This window comes from Sapajus apella, unplaced genomic scaffold, assembly GCF_009761245.1.
Source record: "Sapajus apella isolate SASKATOON/1434 unplaced genomic scaffold, GSC_monkey_1.0 scaffold11, whole genome shotgun sequence".
Taxonomy (NCBI): Eukaryota; Metazoa; Chordata; class Mammalia; order Primates; family Cebidae; genus Sapajus; species Sapajus apella.
In genome coordinates, this window is record NW_022436951.1 from 42105774 (window position 1) to 42120389 (window position 14616).

The 14616-nt window shown below is 46.4% G+C and overlaps 1 protein-coding gene across 1 annotated transcript in view; it reads right to left on the reverse strand.

Moving 5' to 3' along the window:
- The window catches only part of PLEKHG4B (pleckstrin homology and RhoGEF domain containing G4B), an 87150-nt gene that overhangs the window by 38110 nt on the left and 34424 nt on the right, over positions 1-14616 (reverse strand). The window contains 1 exon segment of the mRNA XM_032279198.1: positions 218-1415. Coding sequence (XP_032135089.1) covers positions 218-1415 — 1198 coding nt within the window.

The window sequence follows — 14616 nt, forward strand, 5'->3', positions numbered from 1 at the left end:
GGGGGGAGGTTATGGGGGTGAGCAGGGGTGGGAGGGAGACAGTGGGGGGAGGTTATGGGGTGTGCAGGGGTGGGAGGGGGACAGCGGGGGGGAGGTTATGGGGTGTGCAGGGGTGGGAGGGGGACAGTGGGGGGAGTTTATGGGGTGTGCACGGGTGGGAAGAGGTTATGGTGGTGTGCAGTGGAGGGGTGCCGGGTAGGGGTTGGGGAGCATTTACCTTCCTCTTTGGTGCAGCCAGGACCCTCTCCTGGGACACAGTTTGGGGTCCCCACAGCTTGTCCTCCTAGGTGGCCCCCAGGTCTAGTCCTGGCTGAGTGGTGTGAGGTGTGGCAGGCTGTAGGCTGGGCCCCCCTAGAGCTTCTGGGTATCCTCTCCTGGGACCAAGACCTCCTGGGGAGGGTCCGCCCCGAGACTCCTAGTCCTGCCCGGCTGGGTGTGCGCCTCTCCTTCTCTAGACTTGGGGTCTGCTGGGCATCTCCCCAGGGGCCAGGGGTTTCTTCCTGGGTCCCACTGGCCGCTGCCCCAGCCTCCAGGTCCCTGCTGGCTCCAGTCAGGGAGCTGCGGCCCGAGTCCCCGAGGGTCTCCTCAGAGCTGCCCAGGGGCATGGGGTTCCGCAGCGCCTCCATGTATGACTCCCTGAACCAGCGTCGGGACTGCTGGCAAGTGGGGTCCCCAGGCGGCCGCCTCCTGCTGCTCGGGCTGCCCAGGTCTGTGTGGAAGGTGAGGGCCCTGGGGCCGTCCTCCTGGTCCAGGGGGTCGGGTCTCTTTCCCGGCCCCCCACAGTTCTCAGGGGGCATCCGTGGGCCCCACTCTGAGGGGCTGACCTTGACGAAGTCCCTGTCTGAGCTTCTAGACGGCATCCTGGGGCTTTCCAGCTCCGCTCTTTCTGGGTAAGGAAGGTGCCTGGGCTGGTCACCACCCACATGCCGATGGCAGTAGTGGGGGGTCAGGGTGTCGAGGGAAGGGGTGCTTCCCTGGAAACGGGGGCTTGCCATGGCTTGGCTGGGCACTGAGGCCTCTGAGGGGCTGCTGGGCAGGATGGTTCCAGGGCTGGGGACCAAGACAGGGTCAGTGACGTCACTCCAGAGGGCTCGGTGGACGGCCAAGCCCGAGGTCAGCAAGCAGGTTTGCAGGGGGACGCGGCTCTGCTTGCGGTTCACCCACTCCAGGAACGCCCCTGTGAAGACGCAGCCATACATGGCCTCAGGGATGGTGACTGCTTCTGTGCCGCTTCCCAGCCGGGAGAGGCATTTTAAGACCAGTCTAGCTGACTGCTTCCCCGCCGACGTGACCTGCAGGTAGAACTCCCCGGGCTGGAGCGTGACTCCGTGCAGGGACGCCAGCTGCACCACCACCTTCTCCTGGACGCACAGCGGCCAGCCTGGGTGCAGGAAGACCAGGCCCCTGTACCTGGCCTGAGACGAGAGAGGAAGGAGGTTAGTGGCGGGCACGGCCGTGGCCTGAGCCGCTCAGCGCTCTGGGTCCCCGCCCCTCGGGGGAAGGGCAGTGACTGAGCTCTCACAAGGAAGGGGTCTCACGGGGGCTGGGGTGCCCCGTCCCTTGGAACATAAAACAGGTCATCCGGACTAGAAAATGTGGGTTTCTCCCTTTGGTTCAGCGGTCAGTCAAAAAAGCAATTGTATAGGTCTTCCCATAGAGTTGGGCGTAGGTGGGCAGGGCAGGGAGAGGGGGCCGCCTGAGGGCACCAGCACAGCCGCCAGGCGCTCGGAAGGGTGAGTTGTCCCTCAGAGTGGTCCGGCCTGCCCTGGTCAGGGCCACCCGATGGGGGCTCCCTCCTTTGCACTCCCGGAGTTCCCGTGGCTCCCCGCTGCTGCAGGCGCTGCCTCCGCGAGGGGTGCAGGTGCCCCATGCTGGTGAATTTCACTTCAGTGTTTTCTCTGTTCCCTCTGAAGAGCCGACACCCCGCCCCATTCACAATTGTGTGCTTTGACTGTTTTCACCCAAATGATTCATTAGCATTTCCTGTGCTGTTGGAAACCGCACACAGATCACTTAATTATTGGGTGTTTATTACCCCCAAATTTTGCTCTGATGAACTAAAATACAATAAACGTCTGGAGGCCTACAGCCCCGCCTGGGTTTCAGCTGCTCCTGCAGAATCCACGCTCAAGTCCAGACCAATCACGTTTTCACTGGTAACAAACATGCCTTAGGTGTCTGTGCTTTTTCTCACGCACGAGGCTCCATCTGGCCTCACCCACTCATTCTCAGCTCAGCTTTACTCTGCGGGCCTCAGGGGTGCGGACGGAAGTCACAATCCCAGCTTTCCAGAACGGAAATAAAAATGCACTAAAAACTTAACAGTGCATTTGCCACTGAAAGAGTCACATATTCAGGTGGTGAAAGGTTATTCTCAAAAGCCTTTTTCTAATCATCTTCATCTTACTGGGCTTGAATGCTTGGAGTGTAACACTGAGTATGAGCACGCTAGGTGGTGGCTGACTAGGGAAGTGAAAACAAGTCCCTCAACTTTAATCAGAATTGAAACTCAAACTTGGCTCAAGGGGAGGATATACTGAACAGGGGACATCACTGAGACGGAAAATTCAACTTTAAGAACGGAGTTACACCCTCATTTCAGAAAATTACCTCAACAGCTTAAGTAACGTAATGCTGAAAACTGGAAAATATTCACCTATTTCAGAGGGGACACATTAGCTGGGGTGGTCCCAGGGTCTGAGGGTCACTGGCAAATCCGAGTGGTCCTGTAATCGCCTGAGGTCAGAGTGGGCCCTGGAGCTGCTCCACTCCAGACCCCCGTCCAGTCCATGCAGACATCCCCACCCAGTTTTCAGAAACGTCTAGGCGTGCTCCTCACACCAGTGAGCACGTGGGTCGGCAAGCGGCTCCTGACACCCTCCTCAGACCGGCTGCAAGGGAGGCGGGATTAAAGGCTGCAAGGCCGCCTGTCGGAGGAGCTGCGTCCTGCGCTGGACGCCTGGCGGGGCCACCTCCGTCCCCGCCACAGGCTTCGCCCTGTAGAGCCAGGTCCTTGCCAGTCCACAGGGGCCTCCCCGAGTCTAGGCCCCAGAGTCCGTCCCCAGTCCTACTGCCTGGCACCCCCTCCGTGTTGGTGCCCAGGGCATGTTCCCATGAAGAGGTGACGACCTAAAACGCACAAGTGACCGTTGAAAAAATCATAGTGACTTGTCCTTGTCATTGCACTACCAGATTTTTTTGAGTTAGAAAACAAATGGGAAGGTGTCGGGGCCTTTCATGTGTTTTCCCTCCCTGAGGGGTCTACAGGTCTCTACATATCCAGTACTGAATGAGACAAACCCTATTTCCAATATGCATAGCGTTTCTTCGCTATAGAAGGGAAGTGGGACAGGTTAAGGCAGTGGCACAGCCCAGGGGGCTCGTGTGTGTGTGTGTGTGTGTGTGTGTGTGTGTGTGTGTGTGTGTGTGAAACAGACATAACACGAAGTTGACCAGCATAACCATTTTTACGGGGTACAGTTCAATGGCATTAGGTCCATTCATGCAGTTATGTAACCATCACCACCCTCCATCTCCAGAAAGTTCCCATCTTCCCAAACTGAAATCTGAACCCATTCAACACCAGCTCCCTGTTCCCCTGACCCTGAGCCCCTGGCACCCACCATTCCACTCTCTGTCCCTGTGAATCTGACTACTTCATACAAGTGGAATCACACAGTATCTGTCCTGACAGCACCAGCTCCGATCAGGCAGCACGACATCCTCAGGGTTTATCCACGCTGTATGTAGCGTGCGTCGGAACTGCACTCCTTTTGAAGGTTGAATAATATTCCATTCTGGTTTATGCCACGTTTTGTTTATCTATTCACCCATCCACGAACACTGGGGTTGTTTCCACCTTCGTCTCCTGTGAATAATGCTGCTATGAACACGGGTGTACACACATCTGTTTAAATCCTCATTTCAGTTCTTCTGGGTAGGTTCCCAGACATGGAACTGCTGGATCATATGGTGATTCTGCGTTCAGTCTTCCGAAGAACCATTTCCACAGCAGCTGCACCATTTCACGTCCTCACCGACCAGCAGGAGGACCCCGATTCTCCACATCGTCGGAAGTGTGTGCTTCCCGGCAGTGTTTCTCCTTTAACAGCGGCTACCGTGACGGATCGGAAGTGGCATCTAACAGGTTTTTCTCGTGTTTCCCTCATGATTAATGACATGGAGCATCTTTTCATGTGCTTTTTGGCCACTTGTATATTTCTTTGGAGAAATGCCTGTTCAGTCCTCTGCCCATTTTTGAGTTGCGTTATTTTTGTTGTTGAGCTTTCAGAGTTCTTCGTTCGTTCTGGATACTAATCCCTTATCAGATACACCATGTGCAAATATGTCCCCCATTCTGAGGGCTGCTTTTTTATTGTGTCAATAAGGCCCTTTTTATGCAATCATGCCCTTTTTAAAAACTGGATGAAGCCTAATGTTTTTCACTTTTGATGGCTGTGCTTTTGGTGTTGTATCTAAGAAATCTTTGCCAAATCTGATGTCATGAAGATTTTCCTCTATGCTTTACTCTAAGAGTTTTATAATTTTAGTTCTGACAGTTAGGTCTTTGATCCATTTTGAGTGAATTTTGTAAATGGGGTTTAGGTAAGGGTCCTAACTTCATTCTTTTGCATGTGGATATCCAGTTTTCCAAGCACCACTGATTTAAAAGACTGTCCTTTATTCAGTGAATAGTCTTGGCACTCCTATAGAACATCACTTAGCCATGTATGTGGGGGTTTATTACTGGGCTCTCTATTCCACTCCACTGGTCAAGGTGTCTGTTTTTATGCCAGTGCCACACTGCTTTAGTTACTGTAGCTTTGTAGTACGTTTTAAAATCAGGAAGTGTGAGTCTGCCAACTTTTCAGCTCTTCTTCAAGACTGTTTTGGCTATTTGGGTGTCTTCTGAGATTCCACATGAAGTTTAAGATGGGCTTTTCTATTTCTGCCAAAAACACCATGAGACTTATCTGTAGACCACTTTGGGTAGTATTGACATTTTACAATATTAAGTCTTCCAATCTACGAACATGGGACATGTTTACATTTATTTATATCTTCTTTAATTTCTTTCAGCAATGTTTTGTATTTTCAGTGAACAAGTCTTTTACCTTTTTAGTTAAATTTATTCCTCAGTATTTCATTCTTTCTAATGCTATTATAAATGAAATTATTTTCTTAATCTGTGGATTGCTCATTGTTAGTATATAGAAACACAACTGATTTTTGTGTGTTGATTTTGTATTCTCCAATTTTGATGAATTATTTCTAACAGGTTTCTCTCTCTCTCTGTGTCTCTCTCTTTTTTTTTTTTTTTTGACAGAGTCTCACTCTGTTGCCCAGGCTGGAGTGCAGTGGCACAATCCTGGCTCACTGCAACCTCAGCCTTCCAGGTTCAAGTGACTCTCATGCCTCAGCCATCCGAGTAGCTGGGACCACAGGCACATGCCACCATACCTGGCTAATTTTTATATTTTTAGTAGAGTGGAGGTTTCACCATGTTGGTTAGGCTGGTCTTGAACTCCTGACCTCAAGTGATCCACCTATCTGAGCCTCCCAAAGTGCTGGGATTACAGGCTTGACCTACCATGCCTGGCCTTTTTTTTTTCATTTCAGTGGATTTTTTTAAAGAACAGGAGGTGTTTTGTTACATGAACAAGTTCTTCAGTGGTGATTTCTGAGATTTTGGTGCACCCATCACAGTGCAGAGTGTACCCAGTGTGTAGTCTGTTATCTCTCACCACCCCCACCCTTTTCCATGAGTCCACTGTATTATTCTTATGCCTTTGCATCCTCATAGCTTAACTCCTACTTATGAGTGAGAACATACAATGTCCAGTTTTCCATTCCTGGCTATACCACTTAGAATAATGGTCTCCACTTCCATCCAGGTTGCTGTGAATGCTATTATTTTGTTCCTATTTATGGCTGAGTAGTATTCCATCATATATGTATACACACACACACACACATACACACACCCCTCACATTTTCCACTCTTTGGCTAATGGGCATTGAGGCTGGTTTCATATTTTTGCAATTACAAATTGTGCTGCTATAAACATGTGTGTCCAAGTGTCTTTTTTGTGTAGTGACTTCTTAGTGGGATTGCTGGATTAAATGGTAGATCTACTTTTAGTTTTTTAAGGAATCTCCACACTGTTTTCCATAGTGGTTGTACTAGCTTACATTCACACCAACTGTAAAGGTGTTCCCTTTTCACCACATCCATGCCAACATACGTTATTTATTTGTTTTTTATTATGGCCATTCTTGCATGGGTAAGGTGGTATCACACTGTGGTTCTGATTTGCATTTCCCTGATAATTAGCAATGTTGAACATTTTTTCATATGTTTGTTGGCCATCTATATATCTTCTTTTGGGAATTGCCTATTCATGTCCTTAGCCCAAGCCCACTTTTTGATGGGATTTTTTTTTTCTTGTTCATTTGTTTGAGTTCTTTGTAGATTCTGAATATTAAGCAAGAGAAAAAAATAAAGGGCATGCAAATCAGTACAAAGGAAGTCAAAGTGTCGCTTTTTGCTGATGACAGTCATATATATAGAACACTCTAAAGATTCATCCAAAAAGCTTCTAGAACTGGCAAATGAATTCATCAAAGTTTCAGGAAACAAAATTAATGTGCATAAATCAGTAGCTCTGCTATATACAAACAATGACCGGCCGGGCGTGGTGGCTCACGCCTGTAATCCCAGCACTTTGGGAGGCCGAGGCGGGTGGATCATGAGGTCAAGAGATCGAGACCATCCTGGTCAACACGGTGAAACCCCGTCTCTACTAAAACTACAAAAAATTAGCTGGGCATGGTAGCGCGTGCCTGTAATCCCAGCTACTCGGGAGGCTAAGGCAGGAGAATTGCCTGAACCCAGGAGGCGGAGGTTGCGGTGAGCCGAGATCGCGCCATTGCACTCCAGCCTGGGTAACAAGAGCGAAACTCCGTCTCAAAAAAAAAAAAAAAAAAAACAATGACCAAGTGAAGAATCAAATTAAGAACTCAACCCCTTTTACAATAGCTGCAAAAAAATTAAAATACTTAGGAATATACCTAAAGAAATTTTCACCAAGGAGGTGAAAGGCCTCTACAAGGAAAACTACAAAACACCACTGAAAGAAATCACAGATGACACAAACACATGGAAACACATCCCATGTTCATGAATGGGTAGAACCAATATTGTGAAAACGACCATATTGCCTAAAGCAATCTGCAAATTCAATGCAATTCCCAGTAAAATACCACCATTATTACTGACAGAACTAGAAAAAAAAAAATCCTAAATTCACATGGAACCAAGAAAGACCCCACGCAGCCAAAGCAAGACTAAGCAAAAAGAACAAATCTGGGGGTATCACATCACCCGAATTCAAAGTATACTAGAAGGCCAGAGTCACCAAAACAGCATGGCACTGGTATAAAAATACACTGATAGACCGATGGAACAGAACAGAGAACCCAGAAATAAGCCCAAATACTTAACAGCCAACTGATCTTCCACAAAGCAAACAAAAACATAAAGTGAGGAAAGGGCACCCTATTCAACAAATGGTGCTGTGCTAATCCACAAGCCACATGTAGACAATGAAACTGGAGCCTCATCTCTTACCTTACACGAAAATCAACTCAAGATGGATTAAAGACTTAAATCTAAGACCTGAAATCATAAAAATTCTAAAAGATAATATCAGAAAAAACCTCTCTAGACATTGGCTCAGGCAAAAACTTCACGACCAAGAACCCAAAAGCAAATGCAGCAGAAACAAAGATAAATAGATGGGCCTTTATTAAAGTAAAAAGCTTCTGCACAACAAAATAAATAATCAGCAGACGACCCACAGGGTACAAGAGAATCTGCAATCTATACATCCAACAAAGGACTAACAGCTAAATTTTTTATAAAATCTTTAGGGTTTCCCACACATAAGATCATGTCATCTACAAACTGATAATTTTACTTCTTAATTTCCAGTTCAGATGCCTCTTACTTTCTTTTTTCCTTGGGTAACTACTCTAGGAAGAACTTCAAATACCATGAAAGTGGGCATCCTTGTCTTGTTCCTGATCTCAGGGGAAAAGCTTTCAGTCTCCCACCACTGAGGACAATATTCACTGTGGGTTTTACATACATGGCTTTAATTATGTTGAGATAGTTTCCTTTTATTCCTAGGGCATTTTGTTTTTATCATCAAAGGGTGCTGAAGTTTGTCAAATGCTTTTGCTGTGTCAATGAGATGCTCAGAAGCAGCTTCTTCAGGGGAACTTGTGCCGGGTGGCATCAGCTGTGGTTTCATAATAATGTGCACAACATGAGCAACTGAACTATGACAAGCGCATTCTAAGTGGAAGGTACATCAAGGCTTTGAAAAGGACACAAATACAGAAAGAACACTATTCTTCTTCGCCCCAATACAGTTCACAATTCTGTGGTTCCCCTTGGCCAAACCAGCCATGGTTCAGATGTAAATCTTTTGGCTACCCTGGGATTGTTACCAAATTCGACCTTGGCTACCCTGGGATTGTTACCAAATTTGACCAGGTGCTACAAATCTTGTAGTCATGTTCTGAATAGTTCCAGTCCTGAGGAAACCGTGGATCACACACGGTAAATCCTCTCACTTTGATGCTTCTCTCAAGGGGTGCATTCAAGTTGTTTGCATACAGTATCAAGGAGAGTGTCAGAACCAAAGTTTTCTTATTCAAAGGGAGGAGCTCAGCTGCTAAAAATAAGCATAGAGTCTTTATTTATAATGAGCTTTCACAAAGCTGTCCAGGAGCCTGAAATTTCTGAGAAAAGTAATAGGTTTCCATCATAACAAACGCGCTTCACACCAGGAATTTATTTCAATATTCCCAAAAGTTCATCTTCATTCTGGGCAATGGGGCAGGCGACCTCCCAGGGCATGAGTGGGCGCTAGTGGTGAGCTTCCCGCTACTGTGATATGAAACAAATTTATGCTCCTTTTTTGGCTTAATATTATTTAATTACCATTTCCTTATATATTTTTTAAATGGTAAATTTAACATCTCTTCTGTAAATTATCTCTTCCAGTCTGACAGTTTTTCTATTGGGCTTGTAGTGTTTCACTTATTTTTATAAGCTCTCTGCAAAGACAATGTAAAGAATAGTTTTTATTTGGTTTGTTTTTTCTTCTGATGATTTTGAAGCATAAATTTTCTGGATCAATCAATTTCCTCCTCTCTGTGATGTCACTCTTTGCTTGAGCCAAGTCAGTCTGTGTCTTTTCCTGATGAGAAAGTATGTTTCTGAGCAGGCGCGGTGGCTCACGCCTGTAATCCCACCACCTTGGGAGGCCAAGGCAGGCGGATCACGAGGTCAGGAGATCGAGACAATCTGACCGACATGGTGAAACCCCGTCTCCAGTAAAAATACAAAAATTAGCTGGGCGTGGTGGCGCGTGCCTGTAATCCCAGCTACTCGGGAGGCTGAGGCAGGAGAATCGCTTGAACCAGGGAGTCGGAGGTTGTAGTGAGCAGAGATCGTGCCACCTCACTCCAGCCTGACAACAGAGCAAGACTCTGTCTCAAAAAAAGGACAAAAAAAAAGAGAAAGTATGTTTTTTCCTCTCTTCTTTTCTCTCTCTCTCTTCTCCATATTCACTCTGACTCATCTGGATTTAATTTGGTCTTGGCTTGGAAAACCTACACAGATATTTTCCTGAGTGACCTATGAGAATGTATGACTCTTTTTTTTTTTTTTTTTTGAGATGGAGTCTCACTCTGTCGCCCAGGCTGGAGTGCAGTGGTGCGACCTTGGCTCACTGCAACCTCCCTCTCCTGGGTTCAAATGATTCTCCTGCCTCAGCCTCCTGAGTAGCTGGGATTCCAGGTGTGTGCCACTATGCCCGACTAATTTTTGTATTTTTAGTAGAGACAGGGTTTCACCATGTTGGCCAGGCTGGTCTTGAACTCCTGACCTCATGATCCACCCGCCTCAGCCTCCCAAAGTGCTGGGATTACAGGGGTAAGCCACCATGCCACCCAGCCCATAGCTCATATTAACCCTTGTTGATGAAAAAAGCCAAGCTCTGAGCCGGGGTACATGCTCAAGAGATCCTGAGAATGTGTGCCTGAGCTGGGCTAGTTACAGCTTGGTTTTATACATCTTCGGGAGATTGAAGTTACTGGAAAAGACGTAAGTCAATACATGTAAGGTATGTGCTGGGTCCACCCAGAAAGGCAGGACATCTCAAAGTTGGAGGGTGGGGGCGGTGGACTCAGACATTTTCTGATTGGCAGTTGGCTGAAAGAGGTTAGCTCTGCCTAAAAAAGTGAAGTCAGCAGAAAGGAACACTTGCGTTAAGATAAGGGGTGGTGAAAACAAGGTTTTTGTTATGTAGATGAAGCTTCTAAGTAGCAGGCTCCAGAGAGCACAATGGCAAATGTCTCTTTTTGTACCTCAAACGGTGCCAGATGCTGGGTTTACCCCTCTTCTGGGTCACAAGACCTAGAAAGGGAAGGAGACTACAGAATTCAAATATGCCCACGAGACAATTTTGTAAGACCATTTCAGATTATGGCAAAGAAATACCTTTTGGAGTAAAATAATTTTATTTTCTTTGGGACCTGCTGTCTGTCATGTGGTACCATGGGTTCAAATGTGGTGTCTTCAAGAACAGAAAATCAAACACCGCATGTTCTCATTCATAGGCGGGTGTTGAACAATGAGAACACATGGACACAGGGAGGGGAGCATCACACACTGGGGTCTGTTGGGGGGAAATAGGGGAGGGACAGCGGGAGGTGGGGAGTTGGGCAGGGATAACATGGGGAGAAATGCCAAATATAGGTGAAGGGGAGGAAGGCAGCAAACCACATTGCCATGTGTGTACCTATGCAACAATCCTGCGTGTTCTTCACATGTACCCCAAAGCCTGAAACACAATAAAATATGTGTGTGTGTGTGTGTGTATATATATATATATATAAAATTTGGTGTCTTATTGCGACAGAATCTGTTTTGTCAGTCTCTGATCTCTATTTTCATACTAATGCTGGCCAGCTGTGCCTCAGCTCCAAGGGGAGGGGTATGACAAGGCCTGTCCGACCCCTCCTCTCCTGGCCTGAACTTGCTCTTCTAGTTTCTTTGGGATTCCCGTGGCCAAGGCGGTGGGGGTCTGTTCAGTCAGTCGGGGGACTTAGAATTTCATGTCTGGTTTACACCCTTTATAGTTAATCCTGTTACTAGATAACTGCTCTCCGAATGAAGCCCTCCTGATTAAATTTCCGTGTGGTTTTTGTCTCTCGACGGGACGCTGCTGAGTATGGGGGGCCCCAGACGTGATCGGCTGAATTGAAGAGCCCCACCGTCTTTCTTGGGTTAACCACACCTGTGCTGTGTTGTCTTACAGTATCTTGAAAGTGCAGCAAGAATTTAAAAACCTTAAGGAAGAAATATGAATGTAGAACTTGTCTAGATTTTTTCTTTCAAAGTATCCCAGGTGTGAGGAGGATTCTGGAAGACGGTGGAGTAGGAGGCACCAGCAGTCTGCCTCCCCAGCGGACAGCAGCTGTGCTGGCAGAATCTGTCTGACATAACCACTTTGAACTCTGGAGTCTACTAAAAGCAGGAATGGCAAATTGTGGTTGATTGCGGTCAACTGCAGCTCTTGGCCCAGCAGGCAGCCCCACCGCCCCCTACCCAGACCCCACCTCCAGGGGCAGGCAGCTGTGCACATGTTCCTGAAGACCTGCACGCAGCTTGCAAGAACCAGTGTGGTCAAAAACCCCCAAGAAACAAAACAGAAACCCCCTGTGACCACATACAGTGGATCGGAGCTGAGGACTAAGCTCCAATTTTTTAATCCTGCCTAAATGTCTATCTGAGGGGTCTGGGGAGCTCATCCCTACAAACCATGAATTCTCATCATGTGGGTTTTATTTAACCCTATATACCAGGCTTACTTTCCAGTCTGACTCCGGCATAACATAGTGTGACAAAGAAGAAAGTCAAAATATTTTACCCCAAAATATGTTTCTTTGCCGTATTTTGAAACGGTCCTGCAAAGCTGTCCTTTGTGGGGGAAAATCTGTGGGCTGTAAAGAATCTGTTAACACAGCTAGGTCTTTTCTTCCAGGCCCTCCCAATCCTGAAGAGATTAACTAAAATCTAGCACCTTTTAAAGGTCTGAATAGGAAACTTTTGTCATCCATTGTCCCTAGGAGCAGTCACTAAAAGACTTCAAAAGAAGCTTGGTCTCCAGAATCTTTTATCTTAAATTGAACCTTTCCTTTCTATGGATCCCAGGTCTTTAGACAAACTCACCAGCTGTCAAGCAGAAAAGGTTGAAATTCACCAAACCCCCTTTACTTGTCCTGCCTTCCTGGACCAAACCAATGTATTTCTGAAATGTTTTTGATCGATGCCTCAACATCCCTAAAATGCGTAAAACCAAGCTGTGCCCTGACCACCTCAGGCACATGGGGATCTCCTGAGGGCTGGCTGTCAGCAGCCACGGTCACTCGTATTCAGCTCAGAATAAATCTCTTCAAATATTTTACAGAGTTTGACTCTTTTTGTTAACCGTGGCTCTCATCAGTGCTGCTTCTGACCAGGGGTGCAGACAGAGGCCCAAGACCGAGGACGCTGCCTCTTTCCCACTGCTCAGACCCCACCCCTGCCGCTGAAGAGACTTCCAGAGGGTTGAAAGGTGGTGCCCTTTAGCCCCGACTTTCATTTTTCTCTCTTCCCCTTTAGTGAGCCAGACAATAAAGACTAGCACACTTTAAAAAACTGCATATACAAGGAAAATTAGAAAATGCCCATGTAAGCACAAAGGAACAGGCTCAGAAGGAACTAAAATGACCTTAAGTTTACACCTCAGGCTGGGTCTTGGCACAGAGACAGCCTATAGTAATAAAAAAAAAACGCCAAACAATAAGCAGAAACAATGATACAGAAGTTAAGAAGAAATTATTTAGGCAGGTAAGAAAGTCCTTAGTAAAGTTTCCTTTGAATGAAAAGCATCCCCCAAGTCATTCTCTTTTCTAACAAAAAGCAGCAGTAAAATCAAGCTGCAGACACAGACAAGCAAGCTGGAAGTTTGTCGGGCGAATGCGGGCAGCTGTGCCAGCAGGAAAGTCTGCCTGGGACTGGCATGTTCCAAATGGCGGCTCCATCTTCCCTTCTCTTTGCCAGCCACGTGTACAGTACGGAGCACACAGGGCCAAGTGGAAACCATTTGCATAATACCATTAGGGTGGGGCGGCCAGCCTCCCTGCCACTGCATTATGTAAACGGCACACCGGGTCCAGCCAATCTGTGGATCCCATGTAAATCAGATACCGCCTCCTCAAGCCCGCCTATAATCCGGTGCTCTCTGCTGCAGGCCAGATTTCCCTTTCCGGCACCCCCCTCTGTCTTGTGAGAAAAAGCTGTTCTCCTTTCTCTTTCTTTTGCCTATTAAACCTCCACTCCTAAACTCACTCCTCATGTGTGTCCCTGTCCTTAATCTTCTTGGTGTGAAATGATGAACCCCAGGTATTTACCCCAGACAACGATGCCACTTCAACAACAACACAAAAAGCAACCCCAAGGGAGGGGAAAATCTGATTTGCAGAGTTATCACATTATTAGATTCAAATATCTAATTTTCCACAGAATGTCATAAGGCCTTCAAAGAAACAGTCAAGTGTGTTCCATTCAATGGAAAAAATAATCTGAAACTGTCCCTGGAAAAGACCTGATGGTAGACCTACCAGGAAAAGACTTTAAAGCAGCTCAGAGATTCTGGAAGAACTAAAGAGAGATGTGAAGAAAATAAAGCAAGTGATGTGTGAAAAAATGGAAATATCAACAAAGATATTAAAAGTCCTAAAAAGAAGCCAAACAAATTCTGGAGCTGAAAAGTATAACAGCCAAAATGAAAAATTCACCAAAGGGATTAAAAGGCAAATTTGAGCAGACAGAAAAAAGATTAAAGAAAAGTGAACAAGGCCTAAAAGACCTGTGTGGCATATGGAACGTGGGAGTTCCAGGAGAGTAAAAAGGCATAGAATATTTGAAGAAATAATGTGTGAAAGCTTCTCAAATTTGAGGAAAGATATGAATATAAACATCCAAGAAGCCTGATAAGCTCCAAATAAGAGGAACTCAAAGACCCACACCAAAACACATCATAATCCAACTTCTGAATAACAAAGACAAACACAGAATCCTGAAAGCACCAAGACAGAAGTGACTCATCACATACTGAATCCTCAGTAAGACTGTTGCCATATTTTGCATCAGAATCTTTCAAGTCCAGAAGGCAGTGGGTCAAAATATTCAAAATGATAAAAGGAAAAAATCCTGTTGACAAGGAGTCTTGTATCTGGCAAGAGGATGCTTCAAAAGTGAGGGAGAAATTAGGACATTCTCAGATAAACAAAAGCTGGGAGAGTTTGTTACCACTAGACCCACCCCACAGGAAACAATCAAAGGAGTCCAGCAGGGCGAAGTAAAAGGGCACTGGAGGGTTACTTGAAGGACTATGAAGAAATAAAGATCTCAGTAGAGGTAAATACATGCAAGTTATTAAAGCTGCATTAGCATGACAATGGCTTGTAACGGCCCTTTTTGTTTTCTACATGATT